Here is a 26,801-nt window from a genome sequence, read left to right on the forward strand (position 1 = left end):
CCAAGACGATTGTGTCGATCAAATGTAATCCTACTTTCTCGGCTGCATTTCCACTAACTTTGCTTTCTGACTGCTGTTAGTTGATAGTGGTAGTAGTTTGCTTTGCCTTACACGTGTCCCTCTCCTTCAAACATGACGTCAAAAAGTCCTTGGCCCCGTCTATGTGCAAACCACTGGCTACCTCCTCTTCCTCTCTAAATCCTTGAATGTGCTATCACTGCCCAAGTTTGTGTCCAACTTTATCAGAACTCCATGTCTGAATTCCTCCAATTAAGTTTTGCCCTGCCACTCATGTATTAAATTCATAGATGGCATTCTCTGTAGCTGTACCAAAGGCGCTATCCCCTTATACCCTGTCTCCAGCCTTTGACACAGCTGATCACACAATTCTCCTCCAATGCCTTTTAGCTTAATGGGATTGTTCTTGCACAGTTCCACTGTCATCTATCTTATCCTAGCCAAGGACTCTCAATCAACAGCTTTGTTTTCCATTTCTGCGAAGTTACCTTTGGTGGTACCCATAAAGGATCTACCCTAACCACTACCCCTAACCAGTGCTCCCCACCACTCCCCCCAATAACCCAGAGGATCTATCCTTGACCTCTTCCTATTTCTCATCTCATCTATATGCTCTTCCTCGGTGACTTCATCTGAAAACATGTCACTTTCCACTTGTATGTTGACAGCACCCGACTCACCACCACCTCTTTTCTAATTTGTCAGACTCTTTATCTAACTTTCAGTTCAGGATGAGCAGAAAATATTAAATGGTGGGGAGATCGTCTTTGCCCCCCCCCCCACCCCACAAACTCTGTTTCCTTGGCACCGATTCCATCCCTTCTCCCAGCGACTGTCACAAACTGAACAAGATTGTTTGCAACCTCTCCCATTTTTGACCGAATATGATCTTTCGACCATATATCTGCGCTGTTACTAAGACAACCTATCTCCATCTAGACACCATCCTCCATCTCCATCCTTTCCTCAGTTCTTCTACTGTTGAAACCCTCATCCGTGCCTTTAACTCTTCCAAAATGCTCCTAGCAGGCCTCCCACAATCTACTCTTCTTCTCCCTTCCTAACCACACTATGGGTATTCATGTGAATTGCAGTTGTTCAGAAGATAGCACAGCAGCATCTTGGGTCTTTGTGCAGCCAATTGGGGATGGGCAATAAATACCAGCAGCCCGTAAATGAATAACAGAAATTGAGGTCATTCAAACTCTGGTGTCTGCGTCCTAACTTACATCAATGCTGTTCATCTATGACTGCACTTACTGTCTAATGCTGGTTTGCAACTAAACAAAGCTTTTAAGTTTACAACACTGATCCTTGTTCTCAAATCCCTCCAAGCCTGACCTCTCCCTAACTTTAATCTCCTATAGCCCTACAGCCCTCTGAGATAATTTGCACTCCACTAATTCCGACTTGTTCAGGGATCCTGACTTTAATTGCTCCAGCACTGGACACTGTGCCTTCATTTGCCAAACGGGTTTGTTCCCTAAACCTCTCCATTCTCTATCCTACTTTAAAACACACCTGAAAAAAACCTACCTCTTTGATCAGGCTTATGTTTTTCTGCACAAATACCTCCTTATAGCTCAGCATCATATTTTGATTTACAAGATCTCTGAAGGGTCTTGAGATTTTTAATCACATTAAAGGTGCTATATAAATGCAAGTTACTTTTGTTGATTTTGTGAAGTTGCTTTCTTGTCTTAAGTACATTTGAATTAAGGACATAATCCAAAGCAACCTTCTATTTACCTGAATTGAACTGCATCTGTCATTCCTTCATTGACAATTTTAGCTTATCTAGACTGTCAACATTGTGCACATTGATATTCATCATTTATTACTGTGCCCAATTTGGTATTACCTGCAAATTTTAACCCTTTGACACATTCTCTTCCTCTAAATTATTTATAACAATTATACATAGTAACCTCAATATTAAACAGTGGCGTTCCACTTGACTGCCAATCAGATCCCTGCCTATACGTCAGGTTATGCCCAATCATTTGTCAATCCAATTCATACATGTTCAACCATCTCAGGGTCTTGGACCTTTACTTTGTAGCCCGTGATACATTTTGTGCCACATGGTCCAATATCATCTTCTTGAAATCCAGATAGTTAGCATCCAATTTCTTCCACAACTGCTAGGTCTGTTTTCTCCTCAAAGAAATCCAACAAACTAGTTTAACATTTTGCCATTCCCAAAACAACTTGGATTGCCTTGGATTACTGGATAGCTCCTCCTTTTGTTCCTTGATATTTGAAAACAGAAATGAAATGAAGGCTTGTAGGTCAACGATTTTTTGGTTTATCTTTCCACGGTTTTGTGAAGATTGAGTCACACTTGTTATTTTTCATCCCTCCAGGATTTGAAGAGTCCAGTGAAGTCACTAAAAAATCTGCAAGAGAAATTTGCAATGGGAAGTGCAGTTGTTCAGAAGCATTTGTTGCCCAAACAACTGCTCTGGATAGATGGTTACAAGCCTTTTACCCGAACCACTCCAGCTAACGTGGTTTGCAGCAGTTCAACATAATTGGGATCTTGCCAAACCATTTCAAAGGGCAGTTAAAAGTCTATCAAATTGCTATGGTGCTGACATCACAAATAGGCTAGATGAGGTTTCCTTTATAAAAGGGTTCTTATTATTGTTTTGAGTTCAGATAAAAAAAATCCTGGGATGAAAGCTGCCAGAGAAGGGAATTTTTTTTAATGCTTTTACTCAGTTGCTAACCTATAATTGCAGGGATAAGTTTATCAATCTTTAATACTACTGTTCTTAAACTATCCCTTTTTCCTTCAAGTATCTCTAATTTCACCACTGTGATACATTCTCATTTGCCCTTCAAATCATCTTCAACTTTAGCACTTTAAAAAAAATGCATGAGCATCATTGGTTAGACCAACATTTATTGCCCATTCAAGATTGCCTTCAATAAAGTCGTGATAAGCTGTCTCCTCGATCTGCTGCTGTTCACGTGGCGTAGGTACACCTTGAAGGGTGCTCCAGGATTTTGACCCAGTGAAATGAAGGAACAGCAATATATTTCCAAGTCAGTATGATTTGTGGCTTGAAGAGGAACTGGCAGCTGGTGGTGCTCCCATGCATCCGTTGCCCTCATCCTTCTAGATAGCAGAGGTTACAGATTTGGAAAATGTTATCAGAAGACCTTTGGTGAGTTCCTGCAGTGGGCGGCATAGTAGCATAGTGGTTAGCACTGTTGCTTCACAGCTCCAGGGACCTGGGTTCGATTCCCAGCTTGGGTCACTGACTGTGCGGAGTTTGCACATTCTCCCCGGGTCTGCATGGGTTTCCCCTGGGTGCTCCGGTTTCCTCCAACAATCCAAAGATGTGCGGGTTAGATGGATCGGCCAAGCTAAATTGCCCCTTAGTGTCCCGGGATGCATAGATTAGAGGGAGTAGCACGTAAGATGCAGGGATAGGGCCTGGGTGGGATTGTTGGCGGTGCAGACGCGATGGGTCGAATGGCCTCTTTCTGCACTCTATGGTTTTTTTTATGGAATCTTGATGGTACACATTGCTACAGCAGTAGAGAGATTCAGTGCTGAAGGTGAAGGATGATGTATCAATCCAGCTTTGTCTTGGATGGTCTCAAGCTTTGACTGTTGTTGGATCTGCACTCTTTCAGGCAGGCAGAGAGTATTCCTTCACATTCCTGAATTGTGCCTTGTCGACTGTGGACAAGCTTTGAGGAATCAGGTGGTGAGTTATTTACTGCAGAATTTCCAGCCTCTAATTTGCTCTTGTAGCCATAGCATTTTGATGGCCAGTCCAGTTCAGTTTCTGGTCAATGTTAACAACCAAGATGCGGATGTTGCTGAATTCAGAGATGGCAATGCAATGAATGTCATGGGGAGATGACTGGATTTGCTCTTATTGGAGATGTCCTGAATCTCTATCAATTTACACTCGAAAGCCTCCCATGTGCCAGATGTTGATTTGCCCTTAAACAACTGCCCCCCAATCTACATTCTTCAGTTCCTGCCTAATATTGTTGTAATTAGCCTTCCCCCAATTTAGCACCTTCACTTGAGGACTACACTTATCTTTATCCATCAGTACTTTAAAGCTTACTGAATTGTGGTCACTGTTCCCAAACTGCTCCCCTACTGAAACAGCGACACCTGGCTGGACTCATTCCCCAACACCAGGTCCAGTGTGGCTACTTCTCGAGTTGGACTATCTACATATTGTTTCAAGAAGGCCTCTTGGATGCTCCTTACAAACTCTGCCCCATCCATGCCCCTAACTGAGCCCCAGTCAATACAAGGGAAGGTAAAATCTCCCACAACAACCCTGTTACTTTTAAATTGTAAATCTTGTAAATTGAGTTTGTGTCTGTATATGCCCTGGTTGTGAACACAACTTCTCACTCACCTGAAGAAGGAGCGAGACTCCGAAAGCTAGTGCTGCCAAATAAACCTGTTGGATTTTAATGTGGTGTTGTGAGAAATCTTACTGTGCTTACCCCAGTCCAATGCCAGCATCTCCACATCATAGAATATGCCAAGGCATGAAGTTACAGATTGTGGTTGTATAAAATTTTGTTGCTGGTGGCTCAGAGCACCATTTGGATGTCCTGTTTTAAACAGCTATATTTGCTCGAAATGTATCCCATTTACTACGGTAATAAAACATGATTGAGGATAACCTCAATTTTGGCGGGGGGGGGGCGGCACTGGGGGTGGTAATCAGCAGGAGGCTTTTATGTTCATGACCTGATGCCATACAACTTCACAGAATCCAGAGTCAACAGTGAACTTGCATGGCAGCTCACTTCCACTGTGCTGCTACCTTTGGTGGGTCAGCCCTGTTGGTGAACTTGCCCAGTGATGGTAGAGGTATCTGGGACATTGTAAGGTATGATTATAGCTGTGTCAGGCTGCTGTTTGACTAGTCTGTGGACTAGCTTTACCAATTTTGTTAGTAACGAAGATGTTACATGGTTGACAGGGATGGGTTCATCTTTGTTGTTTCCGTGCCAATGTTGATGCCAGGTGATCTGCCCAGTTTAATTTCTTTTTGTAGTGATTTTGGTACAACTGAGTGGCTTGCTAGGCCACTTCAGAGGGCATTTAAGAGTCAGACACAATCAAAACCGAAGGAATGCATGGGGGAACTACAGCAACTGTTTATTCCTGTCTGGCACCAAAGCAAAATGGGTAAGAGGACCAATCCATGGCTTACAAAAGAAATTAGAGACAGTATCCAAGCCAAGGAAGAAGCAAGCAGACTGGCCAAGAAAAATTATAGGTCTGAGGATTGGAAGCTATTTAGGATTCAAAGGAGGACCAAGGGATTGATTAAGGGAAAAATGCAGTCTGAAAGTAAGCTTGCAGGGAACATAAAGACTGACATCAAGAGTTTCTATTGATAGGTGAAGAGAAAAAGGTTGGTGAAAACAACTATAGGTCCCTTACAGACAGAAACAGGGGAATGTATAATTGGAGACAAAGAAATGGCTGATTAACTGAATACATATGCTGGTTCTGCCTTCACAAAAGAGGATACAAATCAGATAACAGAAATGTTGGAGAATGCAAGATTTAGAAAGAGGAAAGAACTGAGGGAGGTCAATATTAGTAGAAAATGGTGCTTTGAAAATTGATTGGATTGAAGACTGTTAAATCTTCAGAGCCTGATAATCTACATCCCAGTCTACTAACTAAACGGCTCTAGAAATTGTGGATGCATTGTTGGTCATTTTCCAACATTCTATACTACAGTCCCTGCAGATTGGAGGGTAGCTAAGGTCACTCCAATATTCAAAAAGGGAGGAAGAGAGAAAACAGGCCAGTAAACCTAACATCGTTAATGGGGAAAATTCTCAAATCCATTATCAAGGACTTCATAGTGGAGCACTTGGAAAGCAGGGCAGCATCAGACAGTCAGCATGGATTTATGAAGGGGAAATCATACTTGACACATCTGTTGGGATTCTTTGAAGATGTAACTAGTAGAGTTGACAAGGGGAAGCCAGTCAATGTGGCATCTTTGAACTTTCAAAAAGCATTTGACAAAGTCTCACATAAAAGATTATTGTGCAAGATTAAAGTGCATGTGATTGGGGGAAGCGCATTGAGATGGATAGAAAACTGGTTGGCAGAGAGAAACAAAGAGTAGGAATTAATGGGTGATTTTCAAATTGGCAGGCAGTAACGAGTGGGGTGCCACAGGGATTGGTACTGGGACCCAAGCTCTTCACAATACAGATCAATGATTTGGATGAGGGAACAAAATGTAACATTTCAAAGTTTGTAGATCATACCAAGTTAGGCGAGAGGATGAAGGAGGAGGATACAGAGATCCTTCAGCATGATCTGGACAGGTTGGGTGAGTGGGCAAATCAATTGCTACAGTTTTGATAAATGTGATATGATTCACTTTGGAAGCAAAAAGAAGGCAGGTTGCTATCTAAATGGCTGTAAATTGGGAGAGATGAATGTGCAGCAGGACCTGGATGTCCTTGTGCACTGGTCACTGAAGGTAAGCATGCAGGTGGTAAAGAAGGCAAATGTATGTTGGCCTTCATTGTGAGAGGTTTTGAGTACAGGAGCAGGGATGTGTTGTTGCAATTATACAGGGCCTTGGTGAGACCATACCTAGAATATTGTGTGCAGTTTTGGTCTCATGAGGGAGGATTTTCTTGCTCTCAAAGGAGTACAGCGAAAGTTTACCAGGCTGACTGTGGGGATAGCAGGACTAATAATATGAGGAGAGATTGACGAGGTTGTGGGGGAGCCGGGGGGAGATGTCAGAGATTTATAAAATTCCAACAGGACCAGACAGGGTAGATGCAGGAAGGCTGTTCCCGATGTTGGGGGAGTCCAGAACATTACATGCATGGTGGACAACGGGGAACCTGTGGATGTGGTGTACCTGAATTTCCAGAAGGCATTTGGCTGCTGTATGAAGTAAATGTGGATGGTGTTACGGGTAATGTATTAACATGGATGGAGGATTGGTTAATGAACAGAAAGCAAAGAGTGGGGATAAATTGGTGTTTTTCTGGTTGAAAATCAATCAGTGACTAGTGGTGTGCTTCAGGGTTCAGTGTTGGGACTGCAATTGTTTATAATTTACATTGATGATTTGGAGTTGGGGATCAAGAGTAGTGTGTCAAAATTTGCGGATGACAATAAAGAGTGGCAGAGCAAAGAGTGCCAAGGACATTGAAAATCTGCAAAAGGATATAGATACTCTGAGTGGGCAAGAGAATGGGAGATGGAGTACAATGTTGGCAAATGTGAGGTCATTCATTTTGGTAGGAATAACAGCAAAATGATAAAACATTGCAGCATGCTGCAGCACAGAGAGACTTGGGTGTCCTTGTGCGTGAATCACAAGAAGTTGGTTTACGGGCAGGTAATTAAGGCAGCAAATGGAATTTTGTCCTTCATTGCTCGATGGATGGAGTTTAAAAACAGCGAAGTTATGTTGCAGCTGTTTAAGATGCTGTTGACACCACACCTGGACTATCACAATCCTACGTGCAGGAGGCCATTTGGCCCATCAAGTCTGCAACAACCACAATCCCACCCAGGTGCTATCCCTTAATCCCAGGCATTTAACTTAGCTAGTCCCACTGACACTAAGGGGCAATTTTAGCATGGCCAATCCACCTAATCCACACATCTTTGAATTTTGAGAGGAAACCAGAGCACCCGGAGGAAACCCACACAGTCACGAGGAGAATGCACAACTTCCGCACAAGCCAGGAATTAAACTCAGGTCCCTGGTGTCGTGAGGCAGCAGTGCTAACCACTGTACCACTGTGGTAAAGGGGAGTCAATGGCCGAGTGGTATTAATCTAGAAACTCAGCAAATGTTCTGGGAACCCAGGTTCAAATCCTGCCATGGCAGATAGTGGAATTTGAATTAAATAGAAAAATTTCTGGAATTAAGAATCTACCGATGACCATGAAACCATTGTTGATTGTTAGAAAAACTCATCTGGTTCACTAATGTCCTTTACAATACTGCACACAGTTTTGGTCTTCTTACTTGAGAAAGGATATATTTGGCACTGGATGGGGTGCAAAGGAGATTCAACAGGTAGATTCTGGAGTTGAGGGTTGGCCTATGAGGAAAGACTGAGTAAACTGGGACTAAACTCATTGGAATTCAGAAGAATGAGGGGAGATCTTATAAAAACATACAAGATTATGAAGGTATTGGTAAGATAGAAGCAGACAGGTTGCTTCCACCGGCAGGTGGAACTAGAACTAGGGAGCAAAATAAGGGGGGTGCAGAGTGGGGGTGGGAGGCAGGTTTAGGACTGAGTTGAGCAGGAACAAAGAGTTGTGAATCTGTGGAATTCCATGTCCAGTGAATGTTTTTTTTGAACAGTAAAGGCATTAAGGGTTATGGTAAGCAAGTGGGTAAGTGGAGCTGAGTCCACAAAAGATCAACCTTGGTTTTATTGAATGGCGGAGCAAGCTCGAGGACCCAGATGGCCTACTCCTGCTCCTAGTTCTTAGAGAACCACGGGTCACAATCTGAGGATTTGGGGTAGACAGATGAGGAGATGCTTCTTCCACCAAAGGGTGATGAACCTGTGGAACTCACTGCCACAAGGAAGCAGTTGATGCCAAAACATTCAATGTATTCAAGAGGTGGCTAAATATAGCACTTGGGGTGAATGGGATCAAAGGTTATGTGCAGAAAGCAGGATTAGGCTACCTAGTTCGACAATCAACCATGATCATGATGAATGGCGGAGCAGGCTCGAAGGGACAAATGGCCTCCTCCTGCTTCTATCTTTTATTTTCTATTGCCATGGATCTGGGGTTACATGATGTGGAAACGCCAGCGTTGGATTGGGGATTTGAGGTTACACACAAGCTCGACCAGATAAGGGTGGCAAATTTCCCTTCTGAATGGGCAGTGGTGAACTAAATGAGTTTTTATGACAATTGACAATGGATTAATGGTCAACATTAGAGGAACTGGCTTTTTAAAAAAAGTATTGAATTCATTAATTGAATTTAGATTCCATCAGCTTTGTGGTGGGACCAGAACTGATGTCCCCAAAGCATCAGCCTCTAGATTACCTGTCCTATGCCACCACTGCCCCTTTATTGACACTTGTTTTGTTCTTTTACCTGTAGGTATCCTTACTCCCAGAATTATTGTAGGACAGGAGGCCATGACGTTCATCATGTCTGCAACAGCTCCCAAAATAAACAATTCACTTTGTGGCATTCTCCCGCATTCTTCCTGTAACCCTACAATTTCTTCCTTTTCAGATAAGAGTTTAATTCATTTTAGGATGCTTCAATTGAACCAATCTTCGTCACACTCTCAAGCAATGCATTTCAGACCTTAACCATTGCTCTCAGAAAATTATTTTCCTCGTGTCACTTTTGCTTCTTTTGCCAATTACTTCACTGTATGTCTTATTGCTCTTGATCCATTTACAAGTGGGAACAATTTCTCCTCATCTACTCTGTCCTGACCCATGTTTTTGAATGCCTCTAGCAAATTTCCACTTGGCTTTCTCTTCTCCAAGGGAAATAGTCCCAACTTCTCCTATTTATCTTCATAGCTGAAGCTCCTTATTCTCTGGAACCATTTATCTGTATCTTTTGGGCATATTCTCCAAAGCCTATATATCTTTCCAAAAGTGCAGCATCCGGAACTGAATGCATGGTGGCATAGTACTTAGCACCTCCACCACCACCACACCACACCACCACCCCAACACAATCCAAAGATGTGCAGTTTGGCGGATTAGCATTGCTAAATTGCCCCTTACTGTCTCAAGATGTGCAAGTTAGGGCTACGGCCTCGGTGGGATGCTCTGTTGGAGAGTTGGTGCAGGCTTAATCAGCCAAATGGCCTCCTTCAGCACTGTAAGGCTTCTATGATTCAATACTCTAGCTGAAGCCAAACAAACAAATTCAACATAGCTTTTTTTTCCTTATATTCTTCAGAAAGGCAACTTAGTGTTAATTTCACTAAACAACCCAGAGGGCCAGGGATCATGGCTTCAAGTTCTCAATGGCAATTAAGAGCAAGACTAAAACTGCCCCAGGATTAAATTCAATTAATATATTTGGAATATAAAGCTGGACTCAGTGATTGTGACTATGAAATTATAATTTTAAAAAGGGCAGGAAGTCTGTTGCCGTTACCCTGTCTGGTCTGCATGTGGTTGACTGAACTGCCCTCTGAAATGATCTTGCAAACTACTCATTTCAAGGGTAATTAGAGATGGACAAAAAATGCTTGTTTTGCCAGAGCTGCCCACATACCATGAAATAATTTTCAAAACATATGCTAGAATATTATGGTCATTAGATTTCCAATGTTTCTTTACTTTTTCTTTGCTTATTGCATCTTCTGCCTTTGTTTAAATTACATTCATCATTGTAGTATCCCTTGGGAATTCCATAACAATGTTTCAAAAACAAGTTCCTCAAAATGTTAATAAATTGCCCCTTGTGCGCTCCAATCAATGTGAAGATTAAAACCCCTCCAGGACTACTCCTGAAAATTACCTTATTGTCTCTAACAAAACATGCATTAGCCTTTAATTACTGGTGTGCTGCAATATATTGACAATTTTTTCTTTTTCCTAAACTTCAATTCCATCCAATTGACTTAGTACCTGCATCCAACTCCTCTGTAACACAATGTCATCCCATCTTGCATGTTATGTTCATGGCCTTCATTAAAACATACAATCCTACAAGATGCTTTCTAATCATTATCTGATTTCAAGACAGGCTTCAGTAACTCTTACAACATCTAGTTTGGCTTGCTAAACAGCTCATCAATTTGATTCTTCACAAGTTGAGACTCTCAAAACATTTATCATCAACTTAGCACTGTTATTGCAGCAGTGCTTCTTTAAATACAGGATTTCTAATTACTCATTCACCAAAGACTTTAACAGTCTTAAAACTACTCTCTGGAAAACTACATAAAGCTGCCTATGTGTAAAAAGAGGCCTCGGATTATAAATATAATTTTTTTAAAGAGTCAGGCCTTATGGTTGTTTGTAGTCATAGAACATGAAGCATAATTTGAAATTATATTCTCCCGAATTGAAAAGGCAGATTTACATCTGATAGTATCAATATTATTCAAGGAATAAAGACTCTGGCCCAGATCTGGGAAATTTCTCTTTCAGTTCCCAGGTAAAGATTTACATGGCAATTGGCCAGAACAGCCTTCCCCTGGATAATTTCACTGCGCTGGTAATCATCTGACAAAGCGATTTAAATCACTAATTTCAGATGGTTCGACCACTTTAAGACTAATAGTTACCCTGAAATAGTTCAAAGAAATAAAACCACTTCTAACTTAAGCATTACTATTTTAAACACCCAAGCTGAGCCTCACATGGAACACCTCCCATACTCTGGGCACTTCACCTCATGATTAATCACCCCAGAGTATTCCCAACCCATGCTCGACCCTCTAGCTACAAGGGACAACTCCCAGATGACTCTCCTCCACAAGCCCCTCTCCCCCCAACCCCCACACTGCTAGCAATTTCCAAGTTCCCTCCCCCAATCGTCTCACGCCTAATCAGAGCTTAAACATCCCACCTTCCCATTGACCCGATTGCCCTACCATTCCAACCTTGGGGCTTTTGAGAATTCTTTTGCTGCAAGTCCCAAGCACTTCCAGCCAGCAAATTTTTGACAAAGTTTTCCAGAGCAGGTAAATGCACTTTAAACTCTTGTAATTCCAGCGGGTTGGACTGGAAGACTAGTTGGAAGCTATGGCCCTCCATTTTCTTCCAATTTGCTTGTTATAATTTCAATATTAATCATAGAAGAAACAGCTTTCAAACTACCATCTTGGTCTATGATAAAATTGTTGTCTAGGATTCAGGTTTCGTAGCATGCACTTCTTCCTGGAGTGTAAGTTGTGAGCACTGGCATTTAAATACAGAAAATCTGGAGGTTGTAGACTGTTATTGTCTTTTTCGTCCATCGAATCAATGCTGCTCTTGATCTTTAGCACAAGTAATAGCTTTTGGATAATTAGTTGCATCAAATAGTTGCCCGTAATTTGCCATACTAAACCAGTTCTATTATATTGTTCAATTCTTCTGTTTCTGCTTCAGCTGCGCTGGCATCACAGACTAGTATCCATATTTCACCAACATTTATATGGGTACTGGTAGCTAAATCAGGCATGACCTGCCAAAATAATGGTGATGACAATTAAAACTTTTAAACGGAAACAATCTAAAGGTGCGTCTTCAAGATTTCAAGCAATGGGGTTATAACTATTTTCTTTGGCAGCTTGTTCTATTGCTAGATTGTCCTCAGGAAGGTTGTGTAAATGCTGTCTTGGAAACAAATGGCCCTTGTAATTTCTAGGAATGGTTACCATGTGTTTCATCATTGCTGGAGGGCACCAGATACTTCGGTCCATTCCCACCAGTTCATTCCATATTTTATAGAGCATAGTTAGCCTTTTCCCCTCCTTTACTTTGATGATTCCCATTTCACATCTTTGATCAAGAATGTGACAGTGATGTATTTCCTATGCAGAGCCGTATAGCATGTTTTGGATTGCTTCAATCTTATTTCTGTCTCTTCCCATATAAGGACTCCCCCCACAATTTTCATACTCCAGGATTGGATATTTGGTAAACTATAACTCTGATATTTTTGTTGCAATACTAAATATTCCTTTGCAGAAATCAAAGAACCCCATTTGCTTTGAATGTGATCTGCTCAATATGGTATCCCCATTCAAGACTGTTTTTAAGATGAGCCCTGGATATGGCTATGTATCTCCCCGTTGGAGAATTGGATGACATAACTTAAGGTTATTCGTCGGTAATTCACATGATATGGCAATTTTTAAAAGCACTGAATGACACCTCCCATTGGTCCTACCATTTTGCAATTCCAGAAAATCATGTTGCAGTCAACTTAAATGGTTGAGTTTTTCCTGATGTGTCAACCACAGTTGTCTGCAAATAGTCACACTTCTTTTAGAACTTATTGAGAAGGTTGTTTATACATGTCAGGAAAGGTTAGGGTCCCAAATCATGTCATCCCATTCCTCATGCAAGCAGGAAGGATAACTTTGATGTTGGGCTTCCCTCCCTTCCAGTTTCTGTTCTTCATCAAAACAACCCTCTTCATTGTACTGGTGTTACTAAATCACATGCTACTATCATGCACATGTCATCCTTAAATTGACCAACTAGAATAGCCCCATAAAAACAAAAACTGAGTTTTATACTTAGATACTTGTTGCATCCATATAACCATAACTCGGGTTTACATTAATAGCTTTAGTCCCTCTTTAAATTATTTATAAGCTACATTCATTCTGCTTTGCGCTCTGTACACTTATCCTCCAACATACACAGATACCCCTTCAGTTCAGATGAAATCTGTGCCTTCTGAAGAGCTTCATTTTGCCCAATTGTGCTTAGAGTCTAAATTGATCACTCTTGTACCACATCTTAAGGAAAGCATTAATGCATTTAAATGACTGTGTCCAATACATGCCACAGGTAACAATTCTTGGATTATGTCCCTTCAGGTCTTCTTCAACCTTGATGCCAGTTTTGTATACTGCCTCCAAAGGATCTTCAGATGATTATTTTCTGTGTCATTGATTCTTAGAGACCACAATCTCTGGCTGTTTACCCTCCCTTTCCAATAACCTACTCCATTATTCCCTAACACTTGACTCCTAATAGAATTCAAGCCAGCTGGCGAAGCTGAAACGAGGACAGAACTTTTCTTTACTGAGAGCGTTTACTAACTTGTTCAATTTCAAAGCTCGTCTCCCATACAACCCAGTATCCCAACTATCCCCTATTTATATGTGCTCAAAGACAACTAATACCTATCACTCATTTCTCTAAACTTTAAGATAATTGACATGTCATTAAAAAACTTAACATGGTAATTGATAAGAGATCAACAACCTCAAGGGGGCAATATGACATTTTGGACCTAGCCCTAGTCAGAAGATTATGTAAGAAGTGAATTTCTGACCACTTGCACTTGCCTAGTCTTTTGTTTTGTCTGTCCTCCAGAAAACCACTTGTTCCATAGTGCCACTAATAGGGTATTAATTACACTTATTCTTCACTGCTTCTGATGTTGTCCTCATCAGATGTGACTGGAAAGAGAGATTATTTTGACACGTAGTGATGAGCATCACTAGAGGCAATCAAGATAGTTACCAAGAATTCCAACTGTGCATTCAGAGGAAACTTCTTTACCCAAGGAGTGGTGAGAACGTGGAACTCCACCACAGGGAGAGGTTGAAGCAAATAGTGTAGATGTATTTCAAAGGAATCTCGTCAAGCAAATGGGGGAGAAAGGAATAGGTTTCGTAGCTTTCAATGAGGAAAGATGAAAAGAGGTTCAAGTGGAGAAATGGAGTGCAGTAAAAAGCTGAGTGCAAATTTAGAGTCTAATAAGTGGGGGAGTTTGGTGAAGTGGGGAAGCCGGTGTTCAATTACCTTCACTTTTTTTCCATCTCCTCATCCTTTAGGACTGGTTCTTATTCCACTACAGGAAAAGGAGTTAGCTGTTTGGTGAGAATTAAGTGGGTAAGTTCCATTCCATCCCCAAGGTTTAAAACAGTACATAACTTGATGGTTTAGTTAAAAACATATATAAAAAGCACCACAGATAAACATATTATTTAGTGATTGTTTAAAATACATTAGGATGGCTGGGCAGGTGACATGACAAGGTAGCATGTAAAAGCTTCTGGATGACATTGTGACCTAGGGCAAACACATCTGCAGTAAGCAATTGTGGCTTGAGGAAATTCAGCTCAGAGTAATTTTGCTGGGGGCTGAGTTGAAGACTTGTGACGCATCAGGAAGAGGGATAGATACTTGGATGCTTTGTACCTGGAGGCAGTTACATCTGATAGGGTCGTCTGATTTGGTCAGTGATCAGTGACAGAAGAGCGTGACTGCCGAGTGCAGCAGGTAAGAAGACCCAAAAGGCAGGAGTGCTGGAGTGTCAAGTTTTACAATTGTCCAACAGATTTCTGTTCCTCTCTGCTTGTAAGGATGAGAGTGGGGGCTGCAGGATGGATGAGTTGACTGACCATGGAACCTTGGTGCAGGAAGCTATTCAAGTGTGGAAAGTACATAATAATGTAGTGGTCATAGGGTACAATAGCATGAAGGGGATGGACATTGTTGTCTGCCCAATGCCAGGCTTTGGAACATTGGTCTTGGGCTAGAAAGGAACTTGCAGTGGAAGGGGGACCACCCAGTGGTCACAGTCATATGTAGGTACAAATGACATAGGCAAGATGAGGAAGGTGGTTCTGTATGGCACCAAAGAAACAGAACATCAAAAGTAATAATTTCTGGATTTTGGTAGGAAGTGTAAAAAAAAGTTATCTAAGTGATGAGAGACTGCAGAGCTCTTGAAGAGCAGAGGGATCTGGTTGTCATAGAGCCTGGATCACAAAAGGCTCATATGCAGGTGTATTAAATGATTAGGAAAGCAAACAAAATGTTATTGTTTATTGTGAAGGGAATGGATCGAAAAAGTAGGGAGCTTATACTTCAGTTATACAGGGCATCAATGAGACCACATTTGGAGCACTGTGTACAGTACTGGCCAACTTTTCTAAGATGTAAATGTGCAGCAGTTCATAGAAGCTTTGCCAGACTAATATCAGAAACGAGCGGACTGTCTCATGAGGAAAGGTTAGAGGGGTTAGTTTGGTATCCACTGGAACTTAAAAGAGCAGAAGGCGATTTGAGATTTTGAGGGGTATTGACAGGGTGGATGTGGAGTGTATGTTTCTTCTTGCTGGAGAATCTAGAACTGGAAGTCACTGCATTAAATTAAGTGGTCGCTCATTTAACGTGGAGATGAGAATTTTTTTCTCTCAGTGCATTCCGTTTTTCTGGAACTCTCTTCCTCAAAAGGCAGAGCAAAATAGCTTCCTAGTTAACAATGGAGTGAAAGCTCATTGAGAGTAGGCAGGAAAGTGGGGTTGAGATTACTATTAGATCAGCCATTACTGAATGGCAGAACAGGTCCACTCCTATGTATGAGCATAAACATTGTCATAAGCTATTTGGACTGAATGGTCAGTTTCTGTGCTGTACATCCTACATCATCCTATTAATATTAAGCACTGAACAGCAGTTGGACAATTTTAGATGCATAGAAAACTTTCAAGAAATTTTTTTTTCTCCTCTACCTGATCAGCTCAACATTTCTTCTACTTGAGCAAAACAACCTTTAAATAAATGTGTTAATACTGCTCCTAGTATGGACCCAAGAAGGCCATTACCATGTCATATTAAAAATTGGCTTTGCAACTGCATTGTTTATTTTTCTGACTATAACACTTCTAACTTAATTTTCTAACAGAGAATTTTTTGATGAGTGGAAAAATAGTTCAGGAAGAAAATAATGCAGTAAAGTTGGAAATTTATTACGAAATAGCTACTGATCCAGATAATAGTGATGATAGCTAACTAATGATGACATGAAAAAGTCTCACCATTCATCCACTTAGAAAGGTGTCAGGTTAGATACAAGGGATGACAGTCAAGTTGTATGCTGTGCACCGTTGAATAAGAAGTTGCTATAGATACAGGAGACCTCTTAGGAACTGATGAGAATGTATAGAGTAAAGATAGAAGCAAACTGCCGTAGTCACTGGATCCAATGATAACGCAGATTGTGGGTTAGAAGTGTAGATCTGAAGAGTGCTGATGTGAATGCTTTTGAATAATGTGTTTTAGGGCAGAAATTGGAAAGAAAAGGTTTATTTAGTAAATTGAAAATGAAAAGGCATTTTTGGAGATTATGATTCTGGAACCTTATGTGAAAGCAAGTTTGAAGGAGTGGTTACATAAGTGACTTAAGCCTACATAAGTGACTGGCGATATTTAATTTAACGACTAGACTGTCAAGTAGAAGGAATAAAGCAAGGCAAAGAATAAGGAAGAATTAAGATAAAGAGCATTACTTAATCCAGAGACTGAGAGATGACAGTAGGTAGGAGACACAGTCAAATAAAGCACTGCTTGAACAATGAGAATTTTGAAGAAGTGAATTGTGTCACACAAATGACAAAAGGCTAACTTGTATTAGTAACTCAAAAAAGGTAAGCAATTTGAACATTGTATCGACAACAATAAGATTGCAAAGGAAGAAACTTATTGGTAGCTGTTTCTCTATTGACAAACCCTCAATATTTCTATGTTGTAGGTGACTAAGCAGCGATCAAGCCAATATCTCAAGCAGATTGGTTGGACGATTTGAAAAGCTGGACCGCTTGAATTTAACAGTTGTGCATAAGCAGAAAATAGAATCTATTATTTCTGGGTGACTGTTTCCTTCTTGCTCTGTTATTTGCTGATTTCAGTTTCCAAGTGGACAGTTGCCTTAAAGGTCTCAGTGGATATACCCTCTGATGATAGATAATTAAAATTCAAGATCTAAGAGTTGGATGCTTTTGACTATAACCCAAAAATCTGCACTGATACCCTTCCATATGTGGCCTGTAAAAGGAATGAGCTTCCAAATCTCACCTCAGCATTTAATGGGTCTGCAGTTGTGGTATCAGCATTGAGTAGCTCGAGAAGAACCACCACTTACACTTGGATTAAGCACCTCAAGAATGCTGAAAAAGGCAATTTCGAGGAGTTTCTGATACCATTTGTGCTTAGATTTTAGACTAGGTGTTCGACTTTGCAAGAATTAGGTTAGTTTTTGGGTCCAATCCTTGTGATAGCCTTCAGTTTCTGTCAAGACTGCAACTAACTCTGTCAATAAATAACAATTGTGTGAATACCAAATATTGGTAATCAAGGTCCAACAACAAAAGATAGTGAAAATCCCACACCAAATATCAAGAGTTAACTGTCACCTGCTTAGCTATCAAAAATGAATTAGGACCTTGAAATTCTATTAAGAATTCTGCTCAGCTGACATACCAGACTATGCATATTTAAAGCAATGTTAAGTAATTATTTTTCTCATGGGTGCAATTGTTTGGAATTTGTAGGGAAGGGAGAAAGAACAGGGTTCATTCTGTACTTGCATATTGACAATCATGTGATAGACAGCTGCAGCACAGCACAGCACACGGAGATCAAAACAAATGTTATGAGATAGAAACTAGACTATATAAAGCTGGTCCTTTTTTACTGTTCCAAATAACCATTCACCAATAATCTACCAGATTACTGTCACAGTTCGTTCCCATTCCAAATAAAATGTTCAATCTTCCAAACATGAAACATTTGCAATATTAACATCAGTGAAGACTGTCCTTGTTTCATTCAGATTCAAATCAAGTATACTTCAGCTCCAAAAGGGATGCAGTTGGTTTCCTCTGATTGATACTCAAGGATAGATAAGCAAATTCCTTGAAAGCTAAATTTCACACATTCCACTTGGGCACTGGAATGAAGACAACGTCCAAATAAATTGTACCACTAAGCAAACTTCAGATAAAGGTAATATCCTCCCTTTGAGTAGAAGGGTTGTAAACAGGATTGTCACTGACCTCGGAAAACAAGTTGGTGCAAAAATGTGAAGTATCTTTAAATGTTTACAATCTGACCATCAGTGAAAATGGCTGAAAAAGGATCTCCTGCATTGGCCACTATTGAAGGAGCTGTCAGATTTCACTCTACTGAGAATGCAAATATTAATACAGATGAGAAATATACAACCTCAACTGCTGAAAAACATTTCTGTGGTGCAAAGGATGAAAGCTTTTAATAAGGCAAGACCAGTTGCTATGTTTTCTGAAAGGATGGGCTAAAATTCATCAGCAGCAAAACCTGTCCTTCCTCATCCATAGTGGTTAGTGCCTCAGATTTCTAAGGGATGGCGCAGTTGGTGCTGAAAGGTTTAGACAAGCACTTCATAATAAGCTTATAGTGTTTTTCAGATAGAAATCCAAATTACTTTATCCAGCCAGTATTTTGAGTCAATTATACAAGCACACCGATCAACCGGTCACTCGCAACTCACTTTTACAGTACATGTTCTCCTGAAGAATGGTTGCCCAATGCTGGAGTCAAGACCACCTCAATGAGGGAAGATTATTTGACCAACACAAGTATTGCTAGGCCATATTTAGAATTATATGACAGACAGTCAAGATATGAATTTCACAAAGGTGGAAGCCAGGAAAAATACATAGTATGGGTATTGAAACCTGAATGTCTTAAACCAGATTTTGACTGGGTGGGATTTTTCTCCCCCTCTGCGGCATGTTTTGCAGCAGTGCAACACTTGCTGGCAGTGCAATCTCATGGCCCTGCCATTGTCAACAAGTTTTCTATTAAAAACACCACTTGCTGCTGGGAAAACTGCAGCAGCGATATGCTGTAGGCAGGACCAAAAGATCATGCTGGCATGAATGGCAGCAAGATTTAGGTGCATACAGAATAAAACATTTGAATATCAACTTAGACTGATAAAGAAGAATTACTTTCTTCAACTGTAGAAAGAAGCAGCTAGTGTCTATCTACCATCAGGAACAAAATAAACTGTGTTGAGTTTGCCATGACTTCGGAATGTCCCAAAGTACTTGAAAGCCAATTAACTTATTTTTGAAGTATAGACACTGTTGTAAAGTAGCAAGCACAACAGCCAAATTCCACATAACAATGTTCCAGAAACAGCAATGAGACAATGGCTCACTTAAGACATAAATATTAGGCAAAATCCCCTGCTCTTTTTCAAATTGTTCATGTGATCATCTACATCAGCCTAAGAAGACAGATGGATGGAATATCAATTTATTGCATCATGACACCGTCAACAACATTCCCTCAACACTGCACGGTATTGGCCTGGGTTACGTGAATTCTCTGGAGTAAGACTTGAACCCAGAATCTTCTGACTCAGATTACTATCACAGATCCAAGGTTAACAACCAAGAAGCAACATAGCAACACAGATACAAAATGCAGAATGAAAAGATGAAGTATGTAAATTCCCAATGTCAGTGGTTCAGATCTTTTAAAGGACCAACACATTCTGCCATTTTCCTTGTCAATTCAGTTTGATCCTGCAACATATAGAGGGTACTGGAATGCAGCAATGATATGAAATGATGGTACCAAATCAGAATATAATATGACTTTTATAACTTTAATCAGCTCATAATAGACTATCATTCCAATGTAAAGTAGTTGCTTATTAAAAATCTAGATCCATTGCTTTTATTTTCAGCTATGACAGTTATACTGGTATTCTGCACACAATACCTTGAGTTCAATAAGATTGAAAAGTTTAATTAATTTCCCTTCCTTAAAATCCACATTATAGTAAAAAGAATATCACTTATTTAGTGAAACGAAATTATAGCTTCGGATCTGTAGTCAATTTAAGCTAGGAAAATCAATTAAACTAGGAAAACCATAACATTTTGACAACAGCATGTCAGAAAAACTGTAGAATCCTAAATAACATCAATACTTTCTAGTTTTGTGTTTTGATTAATTTTGCATGCCACATTATGAGACGTTATGAAAACTGACATTAGTTGGTACGTGCAAGTCACCTTTGTTGATGAAAATTAAAATTGTGGACTTCAGCAACATTTAAACCTCATCATCCTTACAGTGACCTTTCTAAAGCTACATAGAGAAATAAACTGATTACATTTTGCAATATTCAGTGCTTAATCCTGTGATTCTACAAGTACTTTTTATATGTGATGAAAAATTGCTAATGTTAAGAAAACTTAATTGTAGACACTGACAGTCATGTGGGATTTTGGCTGGAAATTGTGGAATGTGGTGGAATGGAAGGTGGAATGATGATATTTAAACAGCCAAAATACTCAACACATTTGGAGATGATACATTCTCAGTGGAGGGTAAATAGTGCTATAAAAATTGCTTCAAGCACATTAAATGATAATTGACAGCTGATATCCATAAATCACATTTGTAAAAGTCGCAACTCTCTCTACAAATAATGAAATTGTCAAAAACTATTAACAGTTTGAAAATCCAAAGTATTCCATTGATATTGATGAGCTAACTTAATATATTTTGAGCAAAAATACCCCAACATACCTTGCTATGTGGATCCGCAAACATTCTCGTGAAGATTTCACACAACCTTTTCAATTCAACACGACTGTTGAAGAGAGAATAATTATGGATTAGCTAATAATATTACAGAGTTTGAAAATATAACATAAACTTACTAATCTCTCTACCTCAATGTCCGTTGGTTTTTCAGTAAGCTCTGTAAGCCCAGTAGACCCTCTTTCCTTTCTGAAAAATTGGTGCTTGCACAGCGGTTGAGGACCTCAGCTACATCTTCAGTCTGTCGCATATATGTAGGGATGCTGCCATTTCGAGAACTGTAGGAACGCTCAGAGCAGACACTGGATGCATCACTGTTAGCATCATCATCGGAATATATGCCATACGATTCATACCTTCTCCTTGCTGGCTTTTTCTGTAATGCAACAGGATATATTATACACCTTCACTGTTCATTTTTTTAAAATCAGTTTCTCAAGAAATAAATGATTGAAAATTAATTTTCCTCTTTTTTGCAATATGACTTTAAAAGCAATAGTCATTTAGTTCCTCATCTATACTTGCTTTCGTTTTGTAACGATTCTTTCACTTGAGTATTCAATAAAACAGATGCCTGTAAAATTGGTCTAATATCAAAAGTTACAACACTGAAATGATGGCTTTCAGCACACTATTTTTGAGAAAAAATAAATTAGAGTCTCTTAATCTGAATTTTCGAAGCATTTGCAACAACATGGACTGACTAGTGGCACAAATAGAGATAAATGGTTTCGATCTAATCGCTATTACGAGAACCTGGTTACAAATGACCAAGATTGGGAAATACATATTCTCCGGCTGTTCACTTCAGTGAAATCTTCTGGTCCTGCTGATTGCGAACGCCATGAGAAACATGTAGCAAGGAGACCAGATAATCCTGCCCAATATTTTTAAAAAAAGGCAGAATAGAAGAATAGTCCTGACAGTAAAGTATAACATAAGGACAGTTGTGAGAAAGAATCTTGGCTTAGATGATCATGAAATACAATCAGTATAGGTGGAGATCAGGAAAAACAAGGGCCAGAAAACACTGATGGGTGTACTGTGTATTCCCTTTTGGAAACAACATTAAACAAATATAGACGGAGCTTGTAACAAATCATGTGGTTGGGGGTGATTTTAAACATCATATAGACTGAAACAATCAAGTAGGCAAATGTGGTCTGGAAAACATCTGCGGGATGCTTTCCTGGCATTTTCCTGAAGCAATATATTGTGGAACTGACAAGGACTAAAATTATTTTAGATTTAAGATTGTACAATTAGGCAGTGTTACTTAGCAATCTCATGGGAAAAGATCCATTGGGAAAATTTGATCATAATACAATTGAATTCCATAGTAAGCTTGAAAATGATATACTCCATTCTCAAACTGTTTAAAAAAGGTAGCAGACAAAAGGCAGGGAATTATAGGTTAGTTTAATGTCTGCAGTTGGAAAAATGCTAGAATCCATCATCAAAGAAGAAATAGCAAGGCACCTAGAAAAGAATGGTTTGACAGAGCAGATGCAGCACGGATTCGTTAAGGGGAAGTCATGTTTGACGAACTTATTGGATTTCTAGGAGGATGTGACTAGTGCGGTAGACAGAGGGGAACCGGTGGATGTGGTGTTTTTAGATTTCCAAAAGGTGTTTGATAAGGTGCCTCATAAAAGGTTGCTACAGAAGTTTAGGGTGCACGGAGTTGGGGGTAAGGTGTTAGCGTGGATAGAGGATTGGTTGTCTAATAGGAGTAAAAAGTCTGACAACACCAGGTTTTAGTCCAACCGATACCCACATCATGTCTAATAGGAAGCAGAGAGTTGGTATCAATGGGTGCTATTCTGATTGGCGGTTGGTGACTAGTGCAGTGCCGCAGGGATCGGTGCTGGGGCCTCAGCTATTTACCATTTATAGAGATGATCTGGAGAATGGTGCTGAGTGTAGGGTGACGAAATTTGCTGATGACACGAAGATGAGTGGAAAAGCAAATTGCATGGAGGGTGTGGAAAGTCTGCAGAGGGATCTGGATAGGCTAAGCGAGTGGGCGAGGACCTGGCAGATGGAGTATAATGTTAGCAAGTGTGAGGTTATCTACTTTGACAGAAATAATAGTAGGAGGGATTATTATTTAAAAGGCGAAAAGCTGCAGCATGCTACGATGCAGAGGGACCTGGGGGTCCTTGTGCACGAGTCGCAAAAACCCAGTCTGCAGGTGATCAACAAGGCGAATGGAATGTTGGCCTTTATAGCAAGGGGGATAGAATATAAAAGCAGGGAGGTCTTGCTGCAACTGTACAGGGTACTGGTGAGGCCGCAGCTGGAGTACCGTGTGCCGTTTTGGTCGCTGCACTTGCAGAAGGATATATTGGCCTTGGAGGGAGTGCAGAGGTGGTTCACTAGGCTGATACCGGAGATGAGGGGGTTGGAATATGAAGAGAGAGTAAATAGATTGGGTCTGTACTCGTTGGAGTTTAGAAGGATGAGGGGGGATCCTATGGAGACGTATAAGACAATGAAGGGGATGGATAGGGTAGAGGTAGAGATAGAGAGATTCTTCCCGCTTAGAAAGACTGGCAGGACTAGGGTGCACAGCCTCAAGTGGGGGGGGGGGGGGGGGGGCACGGCAGTTTACATCGGAGTTGAGGAGGAACTTCTTCACTCAAAGGGTGGTGAATCTCTAGAATTCTCTGCCCGTTGAAGTGGTGGAGGCTACCTCGCTAAATATATTTAAGTCACGGGTAGATAGGTTTTTGATAGACAGGGAATTAAGGGTTATGGGGAGAAAGCAGGAAAGTGGAACTGATCCACTTCAGATCAGCCATGATCTTATTGAATGGCAGGGCAGGCTCGAAGGACTAGATGGCCTACTACTGCTCCTATTTCTTATGTTCTTATGTTCAAACATGAATTTTAAACTTGAAACCAATTGCAGTGGTACGAGGAGAGAAGTGGATACAGTTAATGGATTAAATACAATAAAGATATGACAATAAATAAACTATGGGAGACAATCCAAAGAAACAGAGTAATATATCTTAAGTTTGATGATGATACAAAGCAGGTGGAAACATTAATTAGAAAGGTATAGAGAGGCTGCAAATAAATATAGAGAATAGGCAACAGAGTGACAGAGATAGTGGAGAAGTGTGAGGTTATTTACCTAGGTTGCAAGGAAAGCAAAATATTTTTCGAAAAGATGTGAAATTTATAAATGCTGATGTTCAGAGAGACTTGAGTATACTCATACGAGGAATACAAAAAAAAGCATGAAAGCAGAAGCAGCAATTCGAAAAGCAAAATGCATGTTGGCTTTTATTGCAAAGGGAGTGGTGTACAAATCTAAGAAAGGCTTTTTAAAATTGTACAAGGCTGTGGTGAAACCACATCTGGGAGTACAGTTTGCAGTTTTGGTCTCCATATTTAAGAATGGATACACTTGCAATGGAGATGGTACAGCAAATGTTCACTGGATTGGTCCCTCGGACAAGAGAGTTATCCCGTGATAAAGAGTCTGCTTAAATGAAATCTAAATTATGTGGAGATTAGAAGAATGAAAGGTAGTGTCAGTCAAATATACAAGATTCTAAAAGGAGCTTGAAAGGATAGATGCTGTCTTCTTTGGCTGGGGGATCTAGAACATGTGTTTTTTTTGGGGGGAGGGGGAAGCCTCAGAATACAAAGCCAATCATTTAGGAGAAATGAAATTACCTCACCCAAAGGGCTCTGAATCTTGCAATTTTACAATCCAGAAGGTTAAGGAAGCATCATTATTTATTATATTTCAGGCTGAGAAAAATAGTTTTTTCTCAGGGAATCAAAGGATATGGAGAACTGTGTGGGGCGGGGTGGGGGGTGGGGGGGGAGATAAAGTCAATGACTAGTTATGATTTTATTGAATGCAAACAGGCTTCAGAGGTCATATTGTCTCCTCTTGCTCCTACCTGTTTCCTATCATACTTATCAACTGCAGTTCCAATGAGTTAATTAGTAAATTATTCCTGAAATTTGACACTACGGGCCTGATTTCACCATTTTGATTCTAAGTGCTGAATCAGGGCGCAATTCAGATCAGACTTGAAAAACTGCTCTCAGGCGCCCCCAAAGGCACCTGTCTGAAAAAAAAATCATGAATCTGAATCTGCTGGGCACATGCGCAATGAAAAATATTTGAAAAACACGCCGCTGTCACATCGCACCTGGGCTGCAAAAAGCGGATAAAATGGCTTGGGAGTGAAAAGCAGGAACAATGGCCCCCACAGCCGTTGCCTCACTTCCCACAACATAACTGTCCCCCTTATCCACCCTCCACCCCCCGTCAATAGTATTCCAGACCGATCGCCCGTAGAGCAGCAGCAGACCACCCCCACAACAGAACAATCTGGCCTCCCTCCTCCCCCACAGAATGCTGAGCATGTCTGTTTCGCGCCAAATCTGGACAGGCGAACGCTATGGTAAAGGGGAAATGTAGGCAAGATTGGGCATCCAGCTCATTAAGTCAATTTAAATGCATGCAAATTCATTTAAATTGACAGCGCGCTGGTTTTGAGCACGGTTTGGATCATGGCCATTTTTGGACCTTGGTAAAGTGGGCATCTACACCGACACGAACCACGCTAATCACCTCATACCCAACTTTACTAAATTTTCGCGCCCAAAAATGGGCATGACGCAATGGTAAAATCGGGCCCTTTGACTTTTGTATGACATACTTTGAAAAATTAGAATGAGATTTTTTTTTCTAATGAATCAAATTCTACGACGTGTTTCACAAATTTATTCAATTCTGCAACAATAGTTATATTTTATCTACGTAACACCTGTTGTATTATTCTGCGACCCTTTAAGGTTACAAAGTTTAACAGCTACAAATACATACATTCTGAGATCAATAGCAACTGATGTTCCTGGAAGATCTTGGTAGATTAATTGTTCCTCGTAAAACTCAGGTTCCAAGTCAGAAGAAAGCAGTAAATATGTTCCTGGTACATTGTTAACTTCCCTATGTTGCAAATTCTAATTTTTTATTGTTTCATCAACATGAGCCAATCAGATGCAAATGTGACACTTCCACCGAATGGAAAATAGAAGTATTCCCAAATGGTTGCAATTTATTAGTTAAAAAATGTTAATTACTTCCGCAATACAACTCTGCAGAATTTTCATTCTGCAGGCACATCGATTTGAGAAGATCTGTCAACTTGCAGCATTGCAGAACAAAACGTCCTTGGATACACATTCGATAAATGCAATAAATGCTCCAAGTGTTAAGATCTGCTTTGGACAATAGAACCTAACAGGCTAAAAGACACAAGTCTCTTTTAAACACTAAAACAGTATAGTCCATTGGTAGAGTACAGGATCGACTCCAACACTTGCTTGGCTGGAAATGGCAAGTCAATAGTATAATACAAAAAATATTGAACATTCGGTTCATGCCTTGTTTCAGCTCACGTTGACTGTAGTGGTCCACTACATTCACATTAACAATACCTCATGCACTTTGTTTCTTTACCATTTAATCACTGAAGGACTCTATGTTACAGAAATCCATATAGGAACTAATTATGTGATCTCAAATACGTTACATATATATTCATTAAGATACTGCATAATGCTATTGAATTCAATTCTGGAGAAATACAGCTTGGTACTTTCAGCACAACATACAATCCTTCATGGAAAAATAGTCTTGGAAAGAAGAATATCTCTACCTTACTCCGTATGTCTCCTAGGAG

At 40.2% G+C, this 26,801-nt stretch overlaps 1 protein-coding gene across 32 annotated transcripts in view; it reads right to left on the reverse strand.

Annotated features, from left to right (window-relative positions):
* Positions 1-26,801, reverse strand: part of clasp2 (cytoplasmic linker associated protein 2) — a 358,037-nt gene that overhangs the window by 108,236 nt on the left and 223,000 nt on the right. For 21 of the 32 annotated variants that reach the window (XM_080193667.1, XM_080193651.1, XM_080193650.1 and 18 more), the window contains 3 exons: positions 26,778-26,801; positions 21,216-21,460; positions 21,070-21,133 (listed from right to left, as the gene is read on the reverse strand). In XM_080193667.1, the coding sequence (XP_080049793.1) occupies positions 21,070-21,133; positions 21,216-21,460; positions 26,778-26,801 (333 nt within the window). The remainder of the gene's footprint in view (positions 1-21,069; positions 21,134-21,215; positions 21,461-26,777) is intronic. The other 11 variants (XM_080193660.1, XM_080193655.1, XM_080193666.1 and 8 more) reach the window with 1 other exon arrangement.

Source organism: Carcharhinus amblyrhynchos, chromosome 8 (assembly GCF_965287045.1).
Source record: "Carcharhinus amblyrhynchos chromosome 8, sCarAmb.v2.hapA, whole genome shotgun sequence".
Classification (NCBI taxonomy): Eukaryota; Metazoa; Chordata; class Chondrichthyes; order Carcharhiniformes; family Carcharhinidae; genus Carcharhinus; species Carcharhinus amblyrhynchos.